Below are 21,408 nucleotides of genomic sequence, written 5' to 3' on the forward strand. Positions count from 1 at the left end.
CAAAGACGACGACGTGCTACCTATGGCTCGACGTCGTGCCGGTACGTCCTTCAGTTCGAACGGCGTCGAAGGAATACTAGAAATGGGCGTGGGTACGGTGTAACTTTTAGCTGCAAGTGGTACGAGTTCGTTGATCAAATTTTTATTTTGTTCCGTGACGCCTTTAATTTCTTTACCTAGATCGCTGATGGCGTCGATCACAGGTTGATCTTGACGTTTCTTCTCTTCGTAGAATCCGCGATTCTCGGATTTCCAACCTTTGAAGCGTTTCGCGAGGTAATCGCGAAGCTTGAGATTTTCGTCTTCGATTTTCCGTTTCGTCATAGCGTTATTTATACACGTCGTTTCTCACAACGTTGCAACGTTTAGAAAGTCGTTGATTTTGTTTCTGTATTTTCCGTCGTTGGGTTTTCTCGTCATGTCGATCGTCGCGAATCCGAAATCGTCACTGTTCCAACAGTGGGAGCAGCAGCGTTCCGAAAATTGATTGTAGTTCATGTCTCCGCCTACGTAGTCATCGTACGCGTGCTTGAGGTTGGTGTGATCTTGACGAAACAAACATATGAAATTAGCGTTGTCGCGTACTAACTGTTTTGGAATTTTGGAAAACGTTTGAGCTAGGAAGAAGCAATCTATTCCTTTGTGACGACCTTGCGTGAAAAAATTGCGAATTTCATTTTGATTTTCCAGGGTAACATCGTCGAACACAACGACTGAATTTTTACGACAATCGTCGAGTGGTTTTATTTCCGAAGCGAACGTTGCAATGTCCAGACCATCGTACAGTTTTATCAGTTGCTGGTATTTCGCTTGTTCGAGACTTTTCGAAAATACATAGAGGTGCCTGTTCTTCCAATCTAACCAATTCGGTGCGAGGAGAAAATTGTCCACGAGCAGTGTCGTTTTCCCACACCCCGAAGGACCTACGATTAGACAGCGGATGCTGTCGGGAAGCAACTCGCCGTTCTTTTTTTTTCGTTTGACTTTCCGAATCCGGTAGACGCTTCACCACGTTCCACGTACTCACAAGATCACTTCGTTCGCATCGATCCAACTCTTTTCCGGAAGTCCCAGCCATTTGACAAACAGTTTGTCGCCTTTCCTACGCAATACTTTCTCGATGAGGTACGTGTCGGGATGTTTTGTTTTAGAGAGTTCCTCTTCGTAAAATCTTCCTTTCAAAATCTCGCCGCTACTATCTTTTATTATATACGTGTGTCGGTTTCCGGGTAAAACTCGAACCACCGTAAAAAGTTCCGTGCTCCAATTTTTTGTGAACCCCTTCTCGAAGGTGCGTTTGAATTTGCTGATCCTCACCTGGTCTCCAATTTTGAATTTTGATTTCTTGGTAGTCGTGGGAGTGTACTTTGGACAGTAAACTGTAGAAATTAAACGCTGCTCGTCGGATTTCGTAACGTCAGCTGGCTTCATGCCTATCGTTCTGTGTACCGTATCATTATAGGTGTCGACGAGTTCCGGCAGTATGTCGACCCATTTGTAATTTCCTCGAAGCGTGAATCGTTTCCACATGTGTGTTTTCAAGGTTCGATTAAATCTTTCCACGATGCTGGCTTTAATGTGACTGAAGGTTGAATAATGTCGAATGTCATGTTTTTGAATAAACTTTTGGAATACGGCATTGTAAAATTCCTTCCCCTTGTCCGTTTGCAAAAACCGAGGTCGTCTGTCGCTTTCGCGAAAAATTGTCTTGAATGCTTCCGTGACGCACGTTCTCGTTTTGGCTTTCAAAGGTAGAGCCCATGCGAATTTCGAAAACGTGTCTATGACGGTGAGGAGGTACTTGTTGCCCTTGTTCAATTTATGCACATTTTTTAGATTGCCGCTACTCATCTCCACGAGGTCACTTTGCCAGAGGTCATCGATTCCCTTGGTTACCACAGCTAAACGTTTGTAGTTGCGGCGTGCAGGTTTATGCAATTCTTCGACGATGGCTTGCCTAGACATTTTTTAGAGATTACGTTTGAAGAGAAGCACCAGCGTGATGGGATTCAAAGAGGGTGGCACTTCGCTCGTGTTTTGAATGATCAGCTTATCGCCAGCACTCACGTCAAAAACGGTAAGATCTTCGTCTTCGTGTATTTCATATATGTTGCGCGTTTCGTTCCAACGTGCCAGAGGAATGTTTCCTGCTTTCTGGACACCACGATTCGATATCAAGGTCATGGTGGGAACGCTAGCTTTTCTGCCGTGAGACCAGTACGAAAATTCATTTATCTCAATCGTGCCATCGAGGAGAAACTTGTAGTACGGATGATAAGGATGTAACATGTACAGTTTGTTACCTTCGACGAACGTGGAGATTCTCTGTTGATTGGGTACGCTGTTAATTTCGATGGCTTGCAGAGAATGCAGTTTAGCGAATTTAGTATCGACGCTAACGAGGTTGCTGTGAAGCTGTCCCAGTGTATTTTGTAAGGGCAACAAATGTTCGACGATGGTATCCGTTACTGTAGAAAATGACGGCTTGATTTTCACTTCCACGTTCAACTGCTTGAAGTTTTCGTTGAGTTCTTGTAATTTGGCACCGAAAGAGGCCAGCGTCGATTCCTGCGTGGATTCCAGCACTCCAACTTGATCTCTGATGTTAACGACGATACTCTGAAGGTTCTCGACTTGATTCAATTTCGAGCTCTTCTCGGTAAGATCGTTCACGATGCTTCGCATCTCGGTAAACTGCGTGTGAAGGTCGGCGACGCTCTGCGAAGTGGGCAGCGTCGACACCAGCGAAGTAAGTTCGTCTCGAATCTGTTCCACGTTCGCCGTTTCCGTTTCCAGTCGTTTCAGCATACGTGATATGTTCCTTTTCAAAGCGTGCAATTCTTTTGAGGTGGGGAGATTGGCCACCCTACTCTCGAGATCGCTCAATGAACTTTTGATGTCGCTCGAATCGGATAGTGCCGTCACCGCCGTTTTCAATTTTTCCAAATCTTCGCTCGAAGGTACGCTCGTCCGTAACGATTCCAAGTCACCCTGTATGTTGTCCAGTACGTGATGAAAATGAGCAAGATTCGTTTCGACGTTCAAATTTTCTAAATATTCGATCTTCTGCTGAACCGTGCTCAACGTGTCTTGTATGCTCGTCAACGCGTTCGCTTCAGCGTGAATATTTTTAATTTCTTCGTTGATCAACTCCAGAGACGCCTGAAGCGTAGCGATGGTGGTTTGAATGTGTTCGAAATCTTGATAAGCCTCCAATTGAATTTTTATGTTCGCGACGCTTTTGCCGATGACCTGCAGTTCGTCTGACGATGGTAGGTTCGTCATGGTATCTTCCAAAGTCTGTAACTTGGATTTAATTTCTTCCAACGTGCTGGCGAATTCTTCTTGTAATTTGGAAACAACAACATGCAAGCGTTCTACATCAATATCTTTCACGACGGTTTGAAGTTCAGAGAAATTCTTTTCGATTGCCGAAGTTCGTTCTTCGATTTCGAGTTTCAATTTTTCCAAATCTTCATTTTTCGATTGAAATTGCTGCAATTTGAGCAAATCATTTTGAAGCTTATCCACGCTCAACTGTATATTTTGAACGTTGTCGTAAGAAGGTACGTCGACGTAATTTTTTATGAGCGTTTTCAGTTCGGAATCGATTTTCAGAATGGGGTCGAGACATTGCGTTTGGAGCGCAGCGATTTCCGACTCTAAACTTTTGTTTAAGGTCTCCTGCAAAGCGATCAAATCGCTCCTCAACTTTTTAATTCGGACGTCCAACATGAGAATCTCTTCTGCGTGGTCTACACGTTTGGTGTGGCCGAAAATGTCGTTAGGCATTTTTGGTTAACGGTTATTTATAATAGGATAGACGATTCGTAATTCTACGAAGAGAGGAATAAGTTTGTCGTAATCTCCTAGGAGTTCCACGTATAAACAATCTCCTGCAGAAACATCGTACGTAATGTTAGAAAGCATCTTGTCGTGCTTGATTCGAAAAATATTCTTGCCGGTAGATATTTTGATTTCGCCTACGTTTTCCGGATTCACGGTGATTTGAAGTTTCCCACCGATCGGAATTTCGTAGAAATGTAAATTGTTATTAAAGACGTAAAACATCTTGCCCACATCGTCATCCAATTTCGTCCAAATGCTGTTAAGGTGAACAATCAGTAGACCGTTGAGTTTAGTTAACATGGAAGGTAGAAATTCATGATCTGTCGTCGCGCGGTGTACAGTCTCCATGTTGGTTTGTTTTCGGAAACCAAAAAGATTCATAGGTATGCTGGTTATTTAAGAATACGGTCAAAGTTTTTTTTGTAATGACAGTCAGTTTTTTTTTTTTGTTTTTTTTTGTTTTATGAATCTTCTGTTGAAGATGGGCATATGTTGCAGGTTTTGCTTTCTGCTAAGCGATAGTGCCCCCACGGCAGTGTGTGGATTCCACATTGGAGGACGCACCTCTTGTCGTCGTTGGGATCCAGGGCAATCTTCCTCACCTTGTTGGTGGTCAACACATGATCGACGCTCTGGATGCGCTGTTCTGCTCTTAGAACCGACGACCTGGTCTTGAGGCAATCCACGAAGTCCTCGAATGTGAGATGCTCCCGAACCACCTGTCTGCCGACACCCTTGGCCTTCTTGGTAACGCTGCCCTCGGCTTTGATGGTATAGGCCTTGGCGCGAAGACCTGCAAACTCAAGAATCACGTCTCCGTCCTTCTCATCTTTGAGTTTGCCAGGCTCCTTCTTGTTGCGAGTCGAGATTTTGTATCGGTTTGGCTGGGGATAGCCTGACGTGTCAAAAAGTTTCACAAAAGTTGGTACCGTGGCTATATCCCCGTATGCATCGTCCGTGCGAACGTGGTACACCAAGCTGTCTGTGTCCGTGTAGAGTAGGTTGATATTGTCGTTATAGTGCTGGCGTAGTATCCCATAATATATTTGAAACATGTGCAGTTTGCTCAGGTCTAATACTGAGGCACCAACATAAATTGGCTTGTTGAGCATCACCTTGTTCTTCCTCATATGCACCAGAGCAAGCTGCTCATTATAAATAGTCCTCGATTTGAATAACGGGTTTGCTACGAGCCTGCGACATTGTGCTTTGTTTGATATTAGCCTCACATCTACATGATTTCGCACATTCTCCATAGTTTTCCCAAACACCGCATTGTTCATTAACTTGAAGAAATCGCGATCGAAATCAGAAGTGGCGGCTGTACGATGTTCGGTGTTGAGCTTGATGTATGGTCTCAACCATGGAGAATGCTCGAACTTGAGGATGTGGTGAACTGCGTGGACCGTGACCCCTCGCTGCATCAACCACCGGAGATTCTGGTAGTGCAGGACGTAATTCTTCTTGGGTTCGAAATCCATGACGAGCTTCTTCTGGTTGGAATCGGGTGGACACTTGAACTCGGGTGCAGGGGGAAGATCGCAGAACAAATCCTGCAGCTTCTCGGAGAACTCAAGGTCCACCTCGGCAAAAAATCCGCATTTCTCATCGTCGAAACCTTCAACGTCCAAGTTGGAGGGATCAGCCCACTCGAAACCTCTAAAAGGGAGTGACTGCATCATGGAGTGTCCGTAGAGGTTATTGACGTCCGTGTACATGATGTAGCTTGACGGTTGTGAGGGGTCGTAACCGGTGGCCATGTGGTGATTGTTGGCGTGCGAGTGTCGCTGCGACACCTGGACCATTCCACCCCGCACGGCACGTTCCACAAACAGCATCATCTCCACGTCCGAAAGAAGCTCAAGCCTGACTTTCGTAACAAGAAGCATGGCCGACCATGCCAGTCCGGGAAGACTGTAGAAGTATGCAGGGTCCAGCTTGTAGATGGTCTTCGCAGTTGCACGAAACGCCTGGATCACATCGGCGAGGAGCGTCACATCAAGTCTGAGGTAGGCGTCGTGGTAGTCCCCGAGATTTTGACAACCCAGCTCGCGCCACATGGACTCAGCATGGTTATAGTCATCCTCAGAGATGCCCGAGCCTCGCAGCTTGCTATAGAAGTTTGCTCGAGGAGGTAGCGACGTCTCCGCAAACTTGGTAGAGTCGGTGACGTATTCGTAGGGGTAGACCCCCTTACGCCTGAAGAGACCGGCGTCCAAGTTCGGAAAATTCGCAGAGGTGATGAGCATTTTCTCATCGCTAAGCTTCCCCGCGAGAGCATCGAGGCTAGCCGGGAGGAACCTCAGGGAGTCGAGGAAGCGAAGCTCGACGGTAGAGCGTGATCCCGGGATTCGAACCCACTTGCTCAAGCTAATATAACGCTCCTCGTTCTGCGCCAGGACGTCGATTCGCATGTCGTCGTACCCAAAGTGAGGCACCAGATGGTGGAAGTCGTATCCCGAGCCATTGTGAAAAAACACAGGGATGAAGCGCGGGTCCCAGGCCATACGGTTGCAATCGTTGCACCAAGGACCAACGTACCTACCATTAAAATGATCGTGGTGTCGGACTTTATAGTTGTTGGCGGTGTACTCCTCGACGCAGACAGGGCAAGCGATGGCCTCGTCGTGTCTACGTTGATCGTCGGGGGACAGTGGGAGCATAGACTCGGGGGCCAACAGCACCTTCCCTATCTCGATGGCCTCGACAACCATCCTCTCGAGGAAGTGTTTGGCTGCGTCGGGACCACGGTACACGTAGGGCTCGGGGGCGATGTGTTGATCTCGTCGCACCACAACGTATGCGAAACTGGATGCCTCGTGGAGTTGGTAAGGGGTGGTGGAGGAAACTTCGGGATCGGGATCGCAAGTGGACAGGGGTTTGAGGAAGGCCTCGAAGTCCGCGATGATGATAGCGGGGTGCTCCACCATGGCACCGCGCATGTGGAAACACTCCACGGTACCAGGTTTGGGCAAGATTGCCACAGCCGGCTCGTTGGCATTGCAATAAAGTTTGTGGTTAGCGAGCTTCTCGGCAGCGATGTTGGGACCTCGAACATGTTGGTAATTGCGTTGATCCCGTCCGTCGAATATTGATAAGCACCTGCGACACACTTCTATGTGGGTTTTGTCTTTGCTCCGTTGGCTCGAAACAAGCCGAGAGAGCGAGCGAATAAGAGTGTAATGGTGATGGGTCTCGTCCTTGATGAGCAGAAGATGAATTTCCTGCGCACCGTCGTCGTCTACGTCGCTCATCCGGATAGGGAAAACCACATTTTCGTCGGTGAGGCCATAAACATTGATGGCCAACCGCGCACGAGTCTCTAACTTTCGAATGTCCGAAAGCGCCACCGGGTAGTCGATACCAGCCATTGCATCTTCCAGCTCTGGCTCGTAGGGTAGGTAGTGGTTAACTCGGTGTGGTTGGTTTTTCCAGTGGACAGGGTGCAATGCTGCAAGCACCGACCAGAGAAAGCACTTGGCGTCACTGTTCTGAATGTTCAGGATGGCCTTCTTTTCCACAATCGTATTTGGTAAGGGGACGTAGCTGGAGGCGGAGAGAGGCACAAACTTGCAAAGTTTGACCGCAGTTCGTGAGGCTCCCCACACAGCGAACCCCCCGAGCCCTTGGCTTGATGTTCCTCCTGCTTTGCCACCAGCTCCTCGGCAAACTTGTTGTAGATGACCTTTAGGTTTTCGACATCCGCCAGATGCAGCGTCTTCGCCTTGGTGTTGTAGCAGAAGCTGTAAATTTCACCAGACGGCTTCTTGTACTGGCAACGTAGCGAAGCGTAGAATTTGGTGGAGTGCGTTGCAAGCGCATCGCCGAGGATAGAAATAATTTGGGCTTGCACGTTCTCCAAAAAGCTACGCACGTCGCATGAGCCCTCCGAAGTAAGGGGAAAGTCCTCTAACAAACGCTCGAAAGCAGACTGGTTCGCTTTCGCCACAGTTTTGATGCGCTTGGCGGATGGTGGCGAGTCGGCTTCCGCTTTCCTCTTGGTTGAGCTGGTCGACGGTTGAGCCCCAGATGTATTTTTGCTTAAACAAGTAAGCTTATGCTTCTTGGCATACGCAATTGTAATGTGTTTATTGCATCCGGAACACAGTTCGGTGGCAGTCAAATGCTTGCCTGGCACGCAGGTGCGACAATGTCTTGCAAAATTTTTGCTTGATATAGTTTTTTTTGCACACAGGGCAACTTTTCATGGAGCGCATTTTTTCGGGGTATATTTATTTATATGTGATCTGTTGGTGGTAGAGTGTTTACAAAACAAAAATGCCTTATAAGAAAAATTTTGTAAGCTAATTCTAATTGGTGTTAGTTTCAGGGGTTTATTTATATATGGGTAGTGTTGTTTTCCTCAAATATGTGCTTTAATCAACCCTATAAAAAAATATATATATATATATAAGAAAAATATGATTGTAGATAGAAAAAGCACAATAAATATTGTATGCATGTGTAATTCTATTTAGCTTATTTTTGCTAGACACGAATATTCTTCAGATTTTATTGCCTATTAGTATATTTTTCTACTATTCTAGTAGAGGTGTGAAACTATGAAAATGTTTTTGTTTATATATATTCTATTGTTTTGGCTGATATAATAGCAAATATATATATAGCTATTTTGAAATTCTAAAACTTTCAGGTATACTTATTTTTACATGCAAACATACATCATAAAAAATTACACAATCGTATTTTTTTTCCATACACACATTTTTTATTTTCAGAAAACAAAGTTATTTTCGATCTCCATTTTTTTTTTAAATCAAACAATAAACATTATTTGTGTTTATAGTATTTGTCGGGCAATAGTAGATAAAACAAGAATAGGTTTTCTACGACCTATAGTTTTCGAGTTACAAAACAACTTAGAAATTACATCTTGAAATTTAAATTTAAAATAACTCGAAAACAGTAAGCACTAATCATTATGTTTCCAATAGGTTGTAGAGTACATTTAATTTTTTATCAAATGTTATTAAAATTTTCGAAATAGGGTAAAAACTAAGCCAGCAAATCAAGTTTCTGAAAAAATAAAAAAATTGTCTATATTTTTGAAATTTGAGGGGGTGGAATCGATTTTATTTGCTAGTCGAATAGTTTTCGTCAAATCCTATCCAACAAACCTAAAATCATCATCCTAGCTCAATTAGGAGCCGAGAAAATCAATGTCTTGGAAAACATCTTAAGATTTTTGTCTTAAGAAAATTTTCTTGACAGACCGGAAGTAACATCTTGAGATACCGGAAGTCGACTTTCTTAAAGATTAAGATATTTGTCTTAAGACGTTTTCCAAGACATTGATTTTTTTTCGACTCCTATGGGGCCTAGAACCATGTAACTTTGGTCTATGTATATACCAGTACTTGCCCGACCCTGTGGCCGAGTGGTTAACACATCACGCTACGACGCCAAGAGTCCCGGGTTCAAATCCCGGTCGGGTATGGTTGTTTGTGAATATCCATTTTCATCAATTTCATCACTCATCCCCATCTTCGCAAATTAGCCAAGAGGCACAAAACACGAAGTTAAAATAAACTAAATCAATCAATCAATCAATCATTAAGTTCCGTGTTGCAATCATAAAATTAAATTTTAATTAACTTTTTTTTTTCTATCCATCTCTCAAATCTATATAGCCTGTTCATATTTGGCATGTCGACCATTTTGTTTACGTAGCAAAAAAATCTCAAGCTATTTTTTTTTTTTTGCGAATGCTCGTTGTAGCCATAAGTATATTTGGATATAATTGCCGGATTTTATTTAACTTTAGGTTTAAAAATCAATAAGCGTGCATAAAAAAAACTAAATATTTTAAATAAATAAGATTCGAATAACTATGTACTTCCACTAGCCTTTGCGATGGCACAGCGGTAGCATTGTAATCAAGAGATCTCGGGTTCGATACCCGCACAAGTGGTTCTTGAAACTGTAGGTCCAGTCCCGATTAGCCTTACTGTGCATAAAGTAGACTTAAAACATCAAATCAATCAGTACTTCCACTAGCCTCTGCGATGGCACAGCAATAGCCTTGTAATCAAGGGTTCGATACCCGCACAAGTGGTTCTTGAAACTGTAGGTCCAGTCCCGATTAGCCTTACTGTGCATAAAATAGACTTAAAACATCAAATCAATCAGTACTTCCACCAGCTTCTGCGATGGCGCAGCGATAACGTTGTTGTCTTGTAATCAAGGGTTCGATACCCGGTGGAGGCATAAGTGGTTCTTGAAACTGTAGGTCCAGTCCCGATTAACCTTACGCGCATAAAATAGACTTAAAAAACACCAACTCAATCAATCAATCAGTACTTCCACTAGATATTAAAAACACGCAACTCTCCTCCATTTTTTTTCTTGCATTCCTCTAACAATTTAACACATTTTATTTTTTGAAATATGCCCCGCACACATATTTCCTACCTATCAACAACGGTACATGGAGGAAAAAAAAATATTCCAGCTACCAAGATGCATGCTTCAAATATATCAAAGCAGAGAGAGACATGAAACATCTTCTATATTCTCTCTCTTTTTGTATGTTTTGTGAGTATATTTTCTTCCACAATACATGAGAGCTGTCTGGTTTTTCAAGAAGTTACCTTCCTTCCACAATCTTTTATATCTGTTTTGCTAGGTTCAAGAATCAACTCAACAAAAGCAAAACCATATTTATAAATCAAAGCCAACTCATGCAAGCTAAGAAACAAAGTTACTTACTTTTGGAAAATACTGCAGAAATGCTCTTCACTAACGTTCAAAATGAAACAGAACTTTCTACACCAGTGCTTTAAGTTTTATACGGTTTTCTAATGAGGTCAAAAGTGAAATGTTAGCCAACGCAACGTGGACCAATAGAAATCCGAGACAATCTGTTTTAGAACATTCTTCCCCTACATTTCAGCCACATCATTTTGCGAGTTCGAAAATTCACAAGTTAACTTCCTGCCCTACAGACGTATACAATACACATGATGTTATCTGTACAGCAGGTTGTTAACATCAGCTCTGGCAATTGTTGAGAAATAGTGACATCAGTTAGCAGCATAGGTAGCAGTGGCCCCAAGGCCTACGTATTGTTAAATTTGTTAACAACCTGCTGTACAGATAGCATCATGTGTATTGTATACGTCAGTAGGGCATGAAGTTAACTTCCGTCGTCCCAAGGCCTATGTATTGTTGAATTTGTGTCATTGCGTCAACATTGATAGCACACGCAGAGAGGAGAGGGAACAAAATTGTAGTTTTTCTAGATGTGTTTGCGTCACAATACGGAAATAAAAAAAAAGCACGCGCGCGCGTATGCATGTGCAGCACATCGTTCCTGCGAGAGAGGTTTACATTGGTGCCCGGGACTTGGAAATAAGACATATTCGATCACCACTGTTGCCAGCTCTAGGTCTCTCTCTCTTTATCTTACAGCAACATTGGCATCTCTATTTTTTTTTTTAGTTGTAGGTGGGTTGCCAACACAATCTAGTTAATAATGCTACATATTATACACACACACGCACACGCATACTGTGTTGCCATCCATCCATCCCTCTCTCTCTTTTACGGCAGTATATATTTGTTGCCGGCTCTCCTTGCCCAGTGTGTGTATGTTACGCCAGTATATAAATTGGCTAAGCCTCAAGCAAGGTAGCCCTTGCCAAGTAAGAAAAAAGGGCTGTAGGTAGGTGTTGGCAACACTGTCGGTTGTTTAACTCTTCCCTCTCTCTTTTTTTTTGTAAAAGGCTATGGCAAAAGTACCAGTAGGTTGGCAAATTGCTTTATGCACTGTAAGACAAGCCTCAAGCAAAGTTGCCAGCTCCTTGCTTTAGGTTAGGTTAGACCAAAATAAAAACCTTGGTGACTTTTCGAGTAAGATGTTGGCAACACTGCAAGGCAAGCCTCAAGCAGTATTGCCAGCTCCTTGCTTTAGGTTAGGTTAGACCAAGATAAAAACCTTGGTGATTTTTTCGAGTAAGATGTTGGCAACGCTGCAAGGCAAGCCTCAAGCAAGGTTGCCAGCTCCTTGCTTTAGGTTAGATTAGACCCAAAAAAAAAACCTTGGTGATTTTTTCGAGTAAGGTGTTGGCAACACTGCGAGAAAATGAGGCTCATGCCTTACGAGAGAAATCCATTAAGGCGAGCCTCACCGAGCCTCATTTTCGGTTGGTGAACCCGGCTGATTGTACTACTCAGCGCGCTATGTATTTTCCGCACGCTGTTAAGCTACAACGAATACCGGGCAATAGGTGTTTTTCACCTACGTCACAGACTGTTGCATTGTGGAATCGAGCAGCCATGATTGAGGCCGGTTCTTGTAAACATACGGAATACAAGCGGGCGGGCGGGAGACTTCAATCTTGTTTGATCACGGTGGTACTGTGCAGTATTCTGTTGTTTAACACAAACTCACGTTTATCGTCGAATTTACCGAGAATGAACAGAAGGTTCGCTTCACGGAACGGGGACTCGATAATTGTTGATCAGAAGATACCACGTCGTCTGGTTGGCGAAAGCAAATTGTGCCAACATTAATGAACTTAGCAAACATTGCAGAGTGTGCAGTGAACATTTCCTCTCAGGCAAGTTCATATATCACCTTTCTCTGTGACTTTTAGTACAAATGGATCGAACTGGTGTGTTTAATCATACTTGCAATAGTGTTTCCTTGTTGCTTTTTTTTGTTTGTTTTTTTGGTAGAAAGCTGTTGATACTTCCGATAAGTTTGACGATAAGAATGAAAATATTCAAAGTTTAATCAATCTTGATAATTGTACTTTATTACTTATTATATTTCGTTCGTTAAGACAAACTGTTATTAATTGTTAATCGATACACGAGAAAAGGTGCCGGTAGTAGGCTTCGCTTTTCTGCCAGTTTTGGCTAATCGTGAAGACGAGGCTGAGTGATGATATGTTGAAACTGATAAAGCAAAACTTACAAAGAACACCCATGCTCAGGCTGGGATTCGAACCCGAGACCCGTGGCATCATAGCGCGCTGTTATAACCACTCTGCCACCGAGGCCGGTATATCCGAAATTGTTAAAGCAAGGAGTAAAATTACTGTTTTCGAGCACCTCAACATTTTAAATTACAGCGCTTCAACAAACCTTAAAATGAAACAGACATGATAAAAGCGGATCCTTGGAATTTACAGTTAATCTGTACTGGATGCCAATATTTGAAGCAGAATCCTAACCACTAATAAATACGAAAACAAATTAATTCCAGGTGACTGGGTCAAGTAAATAAACACGCGTGAACTACAATTGGCCAAAGGTGTAGGCAAATTTTAATTTCGTATTGTCCAGTTCATATGGATCTACACAAGCAAAACTTCGCTTTTTCTCCATATCTTTCTCTGTCGACTGCGCAATGAGTTTGAATGGAATATTACGCTATTTCCAGATAGCACGCCATTGTCATTAACTTTATGCAATGTTACTGACATTTTACACAGTACTAACAAACGTTCAGTTGGCGCAGGTGTAATGAACGCTACGTGGTCGGTATTTCCTTGCAGACGACAAAGAACTTGGCCGCGAACATGGCGGCGGTGCGAATCCTGACGTCACATGAAACCCACCTATTGGCTTCATAGCACGTTTTCGCCACCTCGCGGTGCGCCGAATGCCCCTCGGTTCAGTGTTGTCATCTCAGTAAAGAAGAAAGTTTGCGGATAGCTTTACAGAATCAGACACGAGCAGTGGCATACGCTAGACTGGGGCTAGGAAATTGATGGGGGCTACATCCCATCTGCAAATTTTGAGTTTCGGATGAAAGCAGCAAAGAACTCGGAAACAAAAAACAGTGTTAAATGCAAACACCCCTTAAAATGATCTCAGATTTCCATTTTTGTCTTTGAATAGCTTTTAGAATGAAGGTTTAAATGGGTGATTGCAAAATATTATATAGTTTAATCCGGCCGTACGTAGAAAGCAGCATGCGATAGACTTTTACAATTCCAGACCGATCGGGAAAAAAAACCTGTGTACGATAGCGGCTCCAAGTGAGTGTATGTGTGTGTAAGGGGGAGGTAATTGTAAATGCAAGAAACAACATCTACCTGTAGCACGCATCTGTGAAAAGTCACGAGCCGCCGTTGAATGGAAGCACGACCAGATTCGACTGGGGCGGCACATCCAGAAATACAATTTGATCCAGCAGGTATATATTTCTACTATCATTCTTCCAATCATATCAAAAATCAATGTCAACTGAGTATACATTGTACGTACATACAACAAAAACACCTTTCAAAAAGCATGCCAAGATTTAACAGAAGGAGATCAATTTTTCATGGTATTTGAGACAATATTCAGGACCTATCAGGAGAAATGCGTGTCATTGTGGAATGACAAAAGGGGCATGCTTGTAAGTCTATCTCTAAGTCTACTCCACAGGAAGTTTTTGATTCTCTTCACTGATGAAAAAGATCTCTCGATACTTGCTGTTGGCCCTGGCAATATGGCTAGCACTTTTAAAAGATGATGAATGAAAAATAGATTCTACAAAAGTTGTTTATTTTTGCAAGAGGAATAATAATATTAAACAAAAATATTAGGTTTCCATTTTAAAAATTTCATATGACCTTTAAAATGGCGACCTACTAAAACATACATATTGGCATTCTCTTTCCCTCTTAAAGTCAATGAACTCTTATTCTAATCATTTCTTTCGAAAACGCTTCGTTTGTAATATATTTCGTAATATATGCATTATATGGTGTTCCTCTTTGTAACAGTACAACCATTTTGAATTTCAGACGGTTTCTACTTGGGACAAAACATATATTATCATCCCAATATTCCTTACATGCTGATCGACTTCGAAGAGGAGATCCTTGTGGCCGTAAATGCATTCAACGCAGATTACAAGGAGTTCAAATGGCCTCCCGGCGGACAATATTTCTTCACGTAAGATGATAAAAAATAAGTTTTTCAGTTTCTTTCTTCCATCCTGCATTTGAAAGAGAAGCCGAATATATTTTTTAGCACAATTTAACTGATATGTTACGTCCAAATTACAGATGAAATATGAAGTATTAGTTTTCAATTTTTGGTTATTTCATGTCTCTTGTCTACCTCTTTGGTTACTTGCGACGATGAACCGGTGGCTTGAATAGACAATGTCTACATCAATGTCTTGAGAATGTTTCGAACCTTGGACCCAGTGGCGTAGCGGCCACCCCCGCAACTCCCCGGGGGGCGCAATATTTTCTCTGCGCTCCTGAAATTTAATATAATTTCAGAAATTCAACACATAATGTCGGTTATTTTTTAAAAGAAAAACGAAATAGTCAAAATGTAGGTCAACGATGACAAAATTTGAACTCGAAATTCACCCGTTCGTGTCGCGACGAAGCTACAAATGCGACAACGTCGGCCGAAAGGGAAGCGCGGAGACCGTTGACCTTAAAGCTCTCATTTTCGTGACTCGCAGTATAATATGTTGTTTATTGAGAATATTGCGGGAAAGCATGAGCCCATGGACTCCGCTGTATATATATATATATATCAAATCAAGAAAAGTAAATGCCAAAAATATGAACTCAAGAAAGGAAGTAAGAAAGAGAGTGAAAGAAAGATAGGAGGAAAGAGAGAAAGAAGAGAACGAATGAGAGAGAGATGGGCGAGCGAAATAAATGGAAAAGGGGGAGATAGGAAGAGGAAGATATGAACAAAGAGAGCAAATAGAGAGGGAATAAAAAAAGAGAGGGCGAGGACAAAATAGAGAGAATGTGAGAAATCAAGAGAAAGAATAATAGGATTGACTTAGAGGAAGGTAAAAGAATGAAAGACAGAAGAGAGAAAACGAATGAGAGAAAGGAAGAGAGGAGAGAAACAAAAATGGGAGAGTGACTGAATGAGAAAAAGGAGGAAAAGAGACAAACAATAGTGAGAGAGTGAATGAATAAGAGAAAGGAAGAAAGGAGAGAAACAGAAGTGAGAGAGTGAATAAATTAGAGGAAGGACGAAAAGAGAGAAACAAAAATTGAAAGAGTGAATGAATGAGAGAAAGGAGAGAAACAAAAGTGAGAGAGTGAATGAATGAATGAGAGAAAGGAACAAAGGAGAGAAACAGAAGTGAGAGAGTGAATGAATAAGAGAAAGGACGAAAGGAGAGAATCAAAAGTGAGAGAGTGAATGAATAAGAGAAAGGAAGAAAGGAGAGATACAAAAGTGAGAGAGTGAATGAATGAGAGAAGGGAAGAAAGGAGAGAAACAATTGTAAGAGAGTGAATGAATGAGAGAAACAAAAGTGAGAGAGTGAATGAATGAGAGAAAGGAGAGAAACAAAAGTGAGAGAGTGAATTAATGATAGAAAGGAAGAAAGGAGAGAAATAAAAGCGAGAGAGTGAATGAATGAGAGAAGGGAAGAAAGGAGAGAAACAATAGTGAGAGAGTGAATGAATGAGAGAATGGAAGAAAGGAGAGTGAGAGAGTGAATGAATGAGAGACAGGAGAGAAAGAAAAGTGAGGGTGTGAATGAATGAGAGATAGGAAGAAAGGAGGGAAACAAAAGTGAGAGAGTGGATGAATGAGAGAAAAGAAGAAAGGACAAAAACTAAAGTGAGAGAGTGAATGAATGATAGAAAGGAAGAAAGAAGAGAAATAAAAGTGAGAGAGTGAATGAATGAGAGAAGGGAAGAAAGGAGAGAAACAATTGTAAGAGAGTGAATGAATGAGAGAATGGAAGAAAGGAGAGTTCGAGAGTGAATGAATGAGAGAAACAAAAGTGAGAGAGTGAATGAATGAGAGAAAGGAGAGAAAGAAAAGTGAGAGAGTGAATGAATGAGATACAGGAGAGAAACAAAAGTGAGAGAGTGAATGAATAAGAGAAAGGAAGAAAGGAGAGAATCAAAAGTGAGAGAGTGAATGAATAAGAGAAAGGAAGAAAGGAGAGAAACAAAAGTGAGAGAGTGAATGAATGAGATACAGGAAAGAAACAAAAGTGAGAGAGTGAATGAATAAGAGAAAGGAAGAAAGGAGTGAAACAGAAGTGAAAGAGTGAATGAATAACAGAAAGGAAGAAAGGAGAGAAACAGAAGTGAGAGAGTGAATAAATGAGAGGAAGGAAGAAAAGAGAGAAACAAAAATTGAAAGAGTGAATGAATGAGAGAAAGGAGAGAAACAAAAGTGAGAGAGTGAATGAATGAATGAGAGAAAGGAACAAAGGAGAGAAACAGAAGTTAGAGAGTGAATGAATAAGAGAAAGGACGAAAGGAGAGAAACAAAAGTGAGAGAGTGAATGAATAAGAGAAAGGAAGAAAGGCGAGATACAAAAGTGAGAGAGTGAATGAATGAGAGAAGGGAAGAAAGGAGAGAAACAATTGTAAGAGAGTGAATGAATGAGAGAATGGAAGAAAGGAGAAAAACAAAAGTGAGAGAGTGAATGAATGAGAGAAAGGAAGAAAGGAGAGAAACCAAAGTGAGAGAGTGAATAAGTCAGAGGAAGGAAGAAAGGGGAGAATCAAAAGTGAGAGAGTGAATGAATGAGAGAAAAGAAAAAAAGGAGAGAAACAATAGCGAGAGAGTGAATGAATGAGAGAATGGAAGAAAGGAGAGTGAGAGAGTGAATGAATGAGAGAAAGGAGAGATGAAAAATTGAGAGAGTGAATGAATGAGAGACAGGAGAGAAAGAAAAGTGAGGGTGTGAATGAATGAGAGATAGGAAGAAAGGTGGGAAACAAAAGTGAGAGAGTGGATGAATGAGAGAAAACAAGAAAGGACAAAAACAAAAGTTAGAGAGTGAATGAGTGATAGAAAGGAAGAAAGGAGAGAAATAAAAATTAAAGAGTGAATGAATGAGAGAAGGTAAGAAAGGAGAGGAACAATTGTAAGAGAGTGAATGAATGAGAGAATGGAAGAAAGGAGAGTTAGAGAGTGAATGAATGAGATAAACAAAAGTGAGAGAGTGAATGAATGAGAGAAAGGAGAGAAACAAAAGTGAGAGAGTGAATTAATAAGAGAAAGGAAGAAAGGAGAGAAACAAAAGTGAGAGAGTGAATGAATAAGAGAAAGGAAGAAAGGAGAGAAACAAAAGTGAGAGAGTGAATGAATAAGAGAAAGTAAGAAAGGAGAAAAACAAAAGTGAGAGAGTGAATGAATGAGATACAGGAGAGAAACAAAAGTGAGAGAGTGAATGAATAAAAGAAAGGAAGAAAATAGAGAAACAAAAGTGAGAGAGAGAATGAATGAGAGAAAAGAAGAAAGGAGAGAAGCAATAGTGAGAGAGTGAATGAATGAGAGAATGGAAGAAAGGAGAGTGAGAGAGTGAATGAATGAGAGAAAGGAGAGAAAAGAATTGAGAGAGTGAATGAATGAGAGACAGGAGAGAAAGAAATGTGAGGGTGTGAATGAATGAGAGATAGGAAGAAAGAAGGGAAACAAAAGTGAGAGAGTGAATAAGTGAGAGGAAGGAGGAAGGGAGAGAAACAAAAGTGAGAGAGTGGATGAATGAGAGAAAAGAAGAAAGTACAAAAACAAGAGTGAGAGGGTGAATGAATGAGAGAAAGGAAGAAAGGAGAGAAACAAAAGTGAGAGAGTGAATGAATGATAGAAAGGAAGAAAGGAGAGAAATAAAAGTGAGAGAGTGAATGAATGAGAGAAGAAAAGAAAGGAGAGAAATAAAAGTGAGAGAGTGAATGAATGAGAAAAGGGAAGAAAGGAGAGAAACAATTGTAAGAGAGTGAATGAATGAGAGAATGTAAGAAAGGAGAGTTAGAGAGTGAATGAATGAGAGAAAAAGTGAGAGAGTGAATGAATGAGAGAAAGGAGTGAAACAAAAGTGAGAGAGTGAATGAATGATAGAAAGCAAGAAAGGAGAGAAATAAAAGTGAGAGAGTGAATTAATGAGAGAAGGAAAGAAAGGAGAGAAACAATTGTAAGAAAGTGAAAGAATGAGAGAATGGAAGAAAGGAGAGTTAGAGAGTGAATGAATGAGATAAACAAAAGTGAGAGAGTTAATGAATGAGAGAAAGGAAGAAAGGAGAGAAACAAAAGTGAGAGAGTGAATGAATGAGACACAGGAGAGAAACAAAAGTGAGAGAGTGAATGAATAAGAGAAAGGAAGAAAATAGAGAAATAAAAGTGAGAAAGTGAATGAATGAGAGAAAAGAAGAAAGGAGAGAAACAATTGTGAGAGAGTGAATGAAAGAGAGAATGGAAGAAAGAAGAGTGAGAGAGTGAATGAATGAGAGAAAGGAGAGAAAAAAATTGAGAGAGTGAATGAATGAGAGACAGGAGAGAAAGAAATGTGAGGGTGTGAATGAATGAGAGATAGGAAGAAAGGAAAGAAACAAAAGTGAGAGAGTGAATAAGTGAGAGGAAGGAGGAAGGGAGAGAAACAAAAGTGAGAGAGTGGATGAATGAGAGAAAAGAAGAAAGTACAAAAACAAAAGTGAGAGGGTGAATGAATGAGAGAAAGGAAGAAAGGAGAGAAACAAAAGTGAGAGAGTGAATGAATGATAGAAAGGAAGAAAGGAGAGAAACAAAAGTGAAGAAGTGAATGAATGAGAGAAAAAAGAAAGGAGAGAAATAAAAGTGAGAGAGTGAATGAATGAGAGAAGGGAAGAAAGGAGAGAAACAATTGTAAGAGAGTGAATGAATAAGAGAAAGGAAGAAAATAGAGAAACAAAAGTGAGAGAGTGAATGAATGAGAGAAAAGAAGAAAGTAGATAAATAAAATTGAGAGAGTGAATGAATGAGAAATAGGAAGAAAGGAGAGAAACAATTGTAAGAGAGTGATTGAATGAGAGAATGTAAGAAAGGAGAGTTAGAGAGTGAATGAATGAGAGAAACAAAAGTAAGAGAGTGAATGAATGAGAGAAAGGAGAGAAACAAAAGTGAGAGAGTGAATGAATGATAGAAAGGAAGAAAGGAGAGAAATAAAAGTGAGAGAGTGAATGAATGAGAAAAGGGAAGAAAGGAGCAAACAATTGTAAGAGAGTGAATGAATGAGAGAATGTAAGAAAGGAGAGTTAGAGAGTGAATGAATGAGAGAAAAAAGTGAGAGAGTGAATGAATGAGAGAAAGGAGAGAAACAAAAGTGAGAGAGTGAATGAATGATAGAAAGGAAGAAAGGAGAGAAATAAAAATGAGAGAGTGAATGAATGAGAGAAAGGAAGAAAGGAGAGAAACAATTGTAAGAGAGTGAATGAATGAGAGAATGTAAGAAAGGAGAGTTAGAGAGTGAATGAAAGAGAAAAAAAGTGAGAGAGTGAATGAATGAGAGAAAGGAGAGAAACAAAAGTGAGAGAGTGAATGAATGATAGAAAGGAAGATTGGAGAGAAATAAAAGTGAGAGAGTGAATGAATGAGAGAAGGGAAGAAAGGAGAGAAACAATTGTAAGAGAGTGAATGAATGAGAGAATGTAAGAAAGGAGAGTTAGAGAGTAAATGAATGAGAGAGAAAAAGTGAGAGAGTGAATGAATGAGAGAAAGGAGAGAAACAAAAGTGACAGAGTGAATGAATGATAGAAAGGAAGAAAGGAGAGAAATAAAAGTGAGAGAGTGAATTAATAAGAGAAGGAAAGAAAGGAGAGAAACAATTGTAAGAAAGTGAATGAATGAGAGAATGGAAGAAAGGAGAGTTAGAGAGTGAATGAATGAGAGAAAAAAAAGTGAGAGAGTTAATGAATGAGAGAAAGGAAGAAAGGAGAGAAACAAAAGTGAGAGAGTGAATGAATGAGATACAGGAGAGAAACAAAAGTGAGAGAGTGAATGAATAAGAGAAAGGAAGAAAATAGAGAAACAAAAGTGAGAGAGTGAATGAATGAGAGAAAAGAAGAAAGGAGAGAAACAAAAGTGAAAAAGTGAATGAATGAGAGAAAAAAAGAAAGGAGAAAAATAAAAGTGAGAGAGTGAATGAATGAGAGAAGGGAAGAAAGGAGAGAAACAATTGTAAGAGAGTGAATGAATAAGAGAAAGGAAGAAAATAGAGAAACAAAAGTGAGAGAGTGAATGAATGAGAGAAAAGAAGAAAGGAGATAAATAAAATTGAGAGAGTGAATGAATGAGAGATAGGAAGAAAGGAGAGGAACAATTGTAAGAGAGTGATTGAATGAGAGAATGTAAGAAAGGAGAGTTAGAAAGTGAATGAATGAGAGAAACAAAAGTGAGAGAGTGAATGAATGAGAGAAAGGAGAGAAACAAAAGTGAGAGAGTGAATGAATGAGAGAAAGGAGAGAAACAAAAGTGAGAGAGTGAATGAATGATAGAAAGGAAGAAAGGAGAGAAATAAAAGTGAGAGAGTGAATGAATGAGAGAAGGGAAGAAAGAAGAGAAACAATTGTAAAAAGTGAATGAATGAGAGAATGGAAGAAAGGAGAGTTAGAGAGTGAATGAATGAGAGAAAGGAGAGAAACAAAAGTGAGAGAGTGAATGAATAAGAGAAAGGAAGAAAGGAGAGAAACAAAAGTGAGAGAGTGAATGAATAAGAGAAAGGAAGAAAGGAGAGAAACAAAAGTGAGAGAGTGAATGAATAAGAGAAAGTAAGAAAGGAGAAAAACAAAAGTGAGAGAGTGAATGAATGAGAAACAGGAGAGAAACAAAAGT

At 40.8% G+C, this 21,408-nt stretch overlaps 1 protein-coding gene across 4 annotated transcripts in view; it reads left to right on the forward strand.

Moving 5' to 3' along the window:
• LOC145991484 (venom allergen 5-like) overlaps positions 1-21,408 on the forward strand; it is a 51,742-nt gene that overhangs the window by 13,943 nt on the left and 16,391 nt on the right. For all 4 annotated transcript variants that reach the window (XM_083127496.1, XM_083127499.1, XM_083127497.1 and 1 more), the window contains one exon: positions 14,616-14,766. In XM_083127496.1, the coding sequence (XP_082983622.1) occupies positions 14,616-14,766 (151 nt within the window). The remainder of the gene's footprint in view (positions 1-14,615; positions 14,767-21,408) is intronic.

Source organism: Lepisma saccharinum, chromosome 8 (assembly GCF_977018435.1).
Source record: "Lepisma saccharinum chromosome 8, izLepSacc3.1, whole genome shotgun sequence".
NCBI lineage: Eukaryota > Metazoa > Arthropoda > Insecta > Zygentoma > Lepismatidae > Lepisma > Lepisma saccharinum.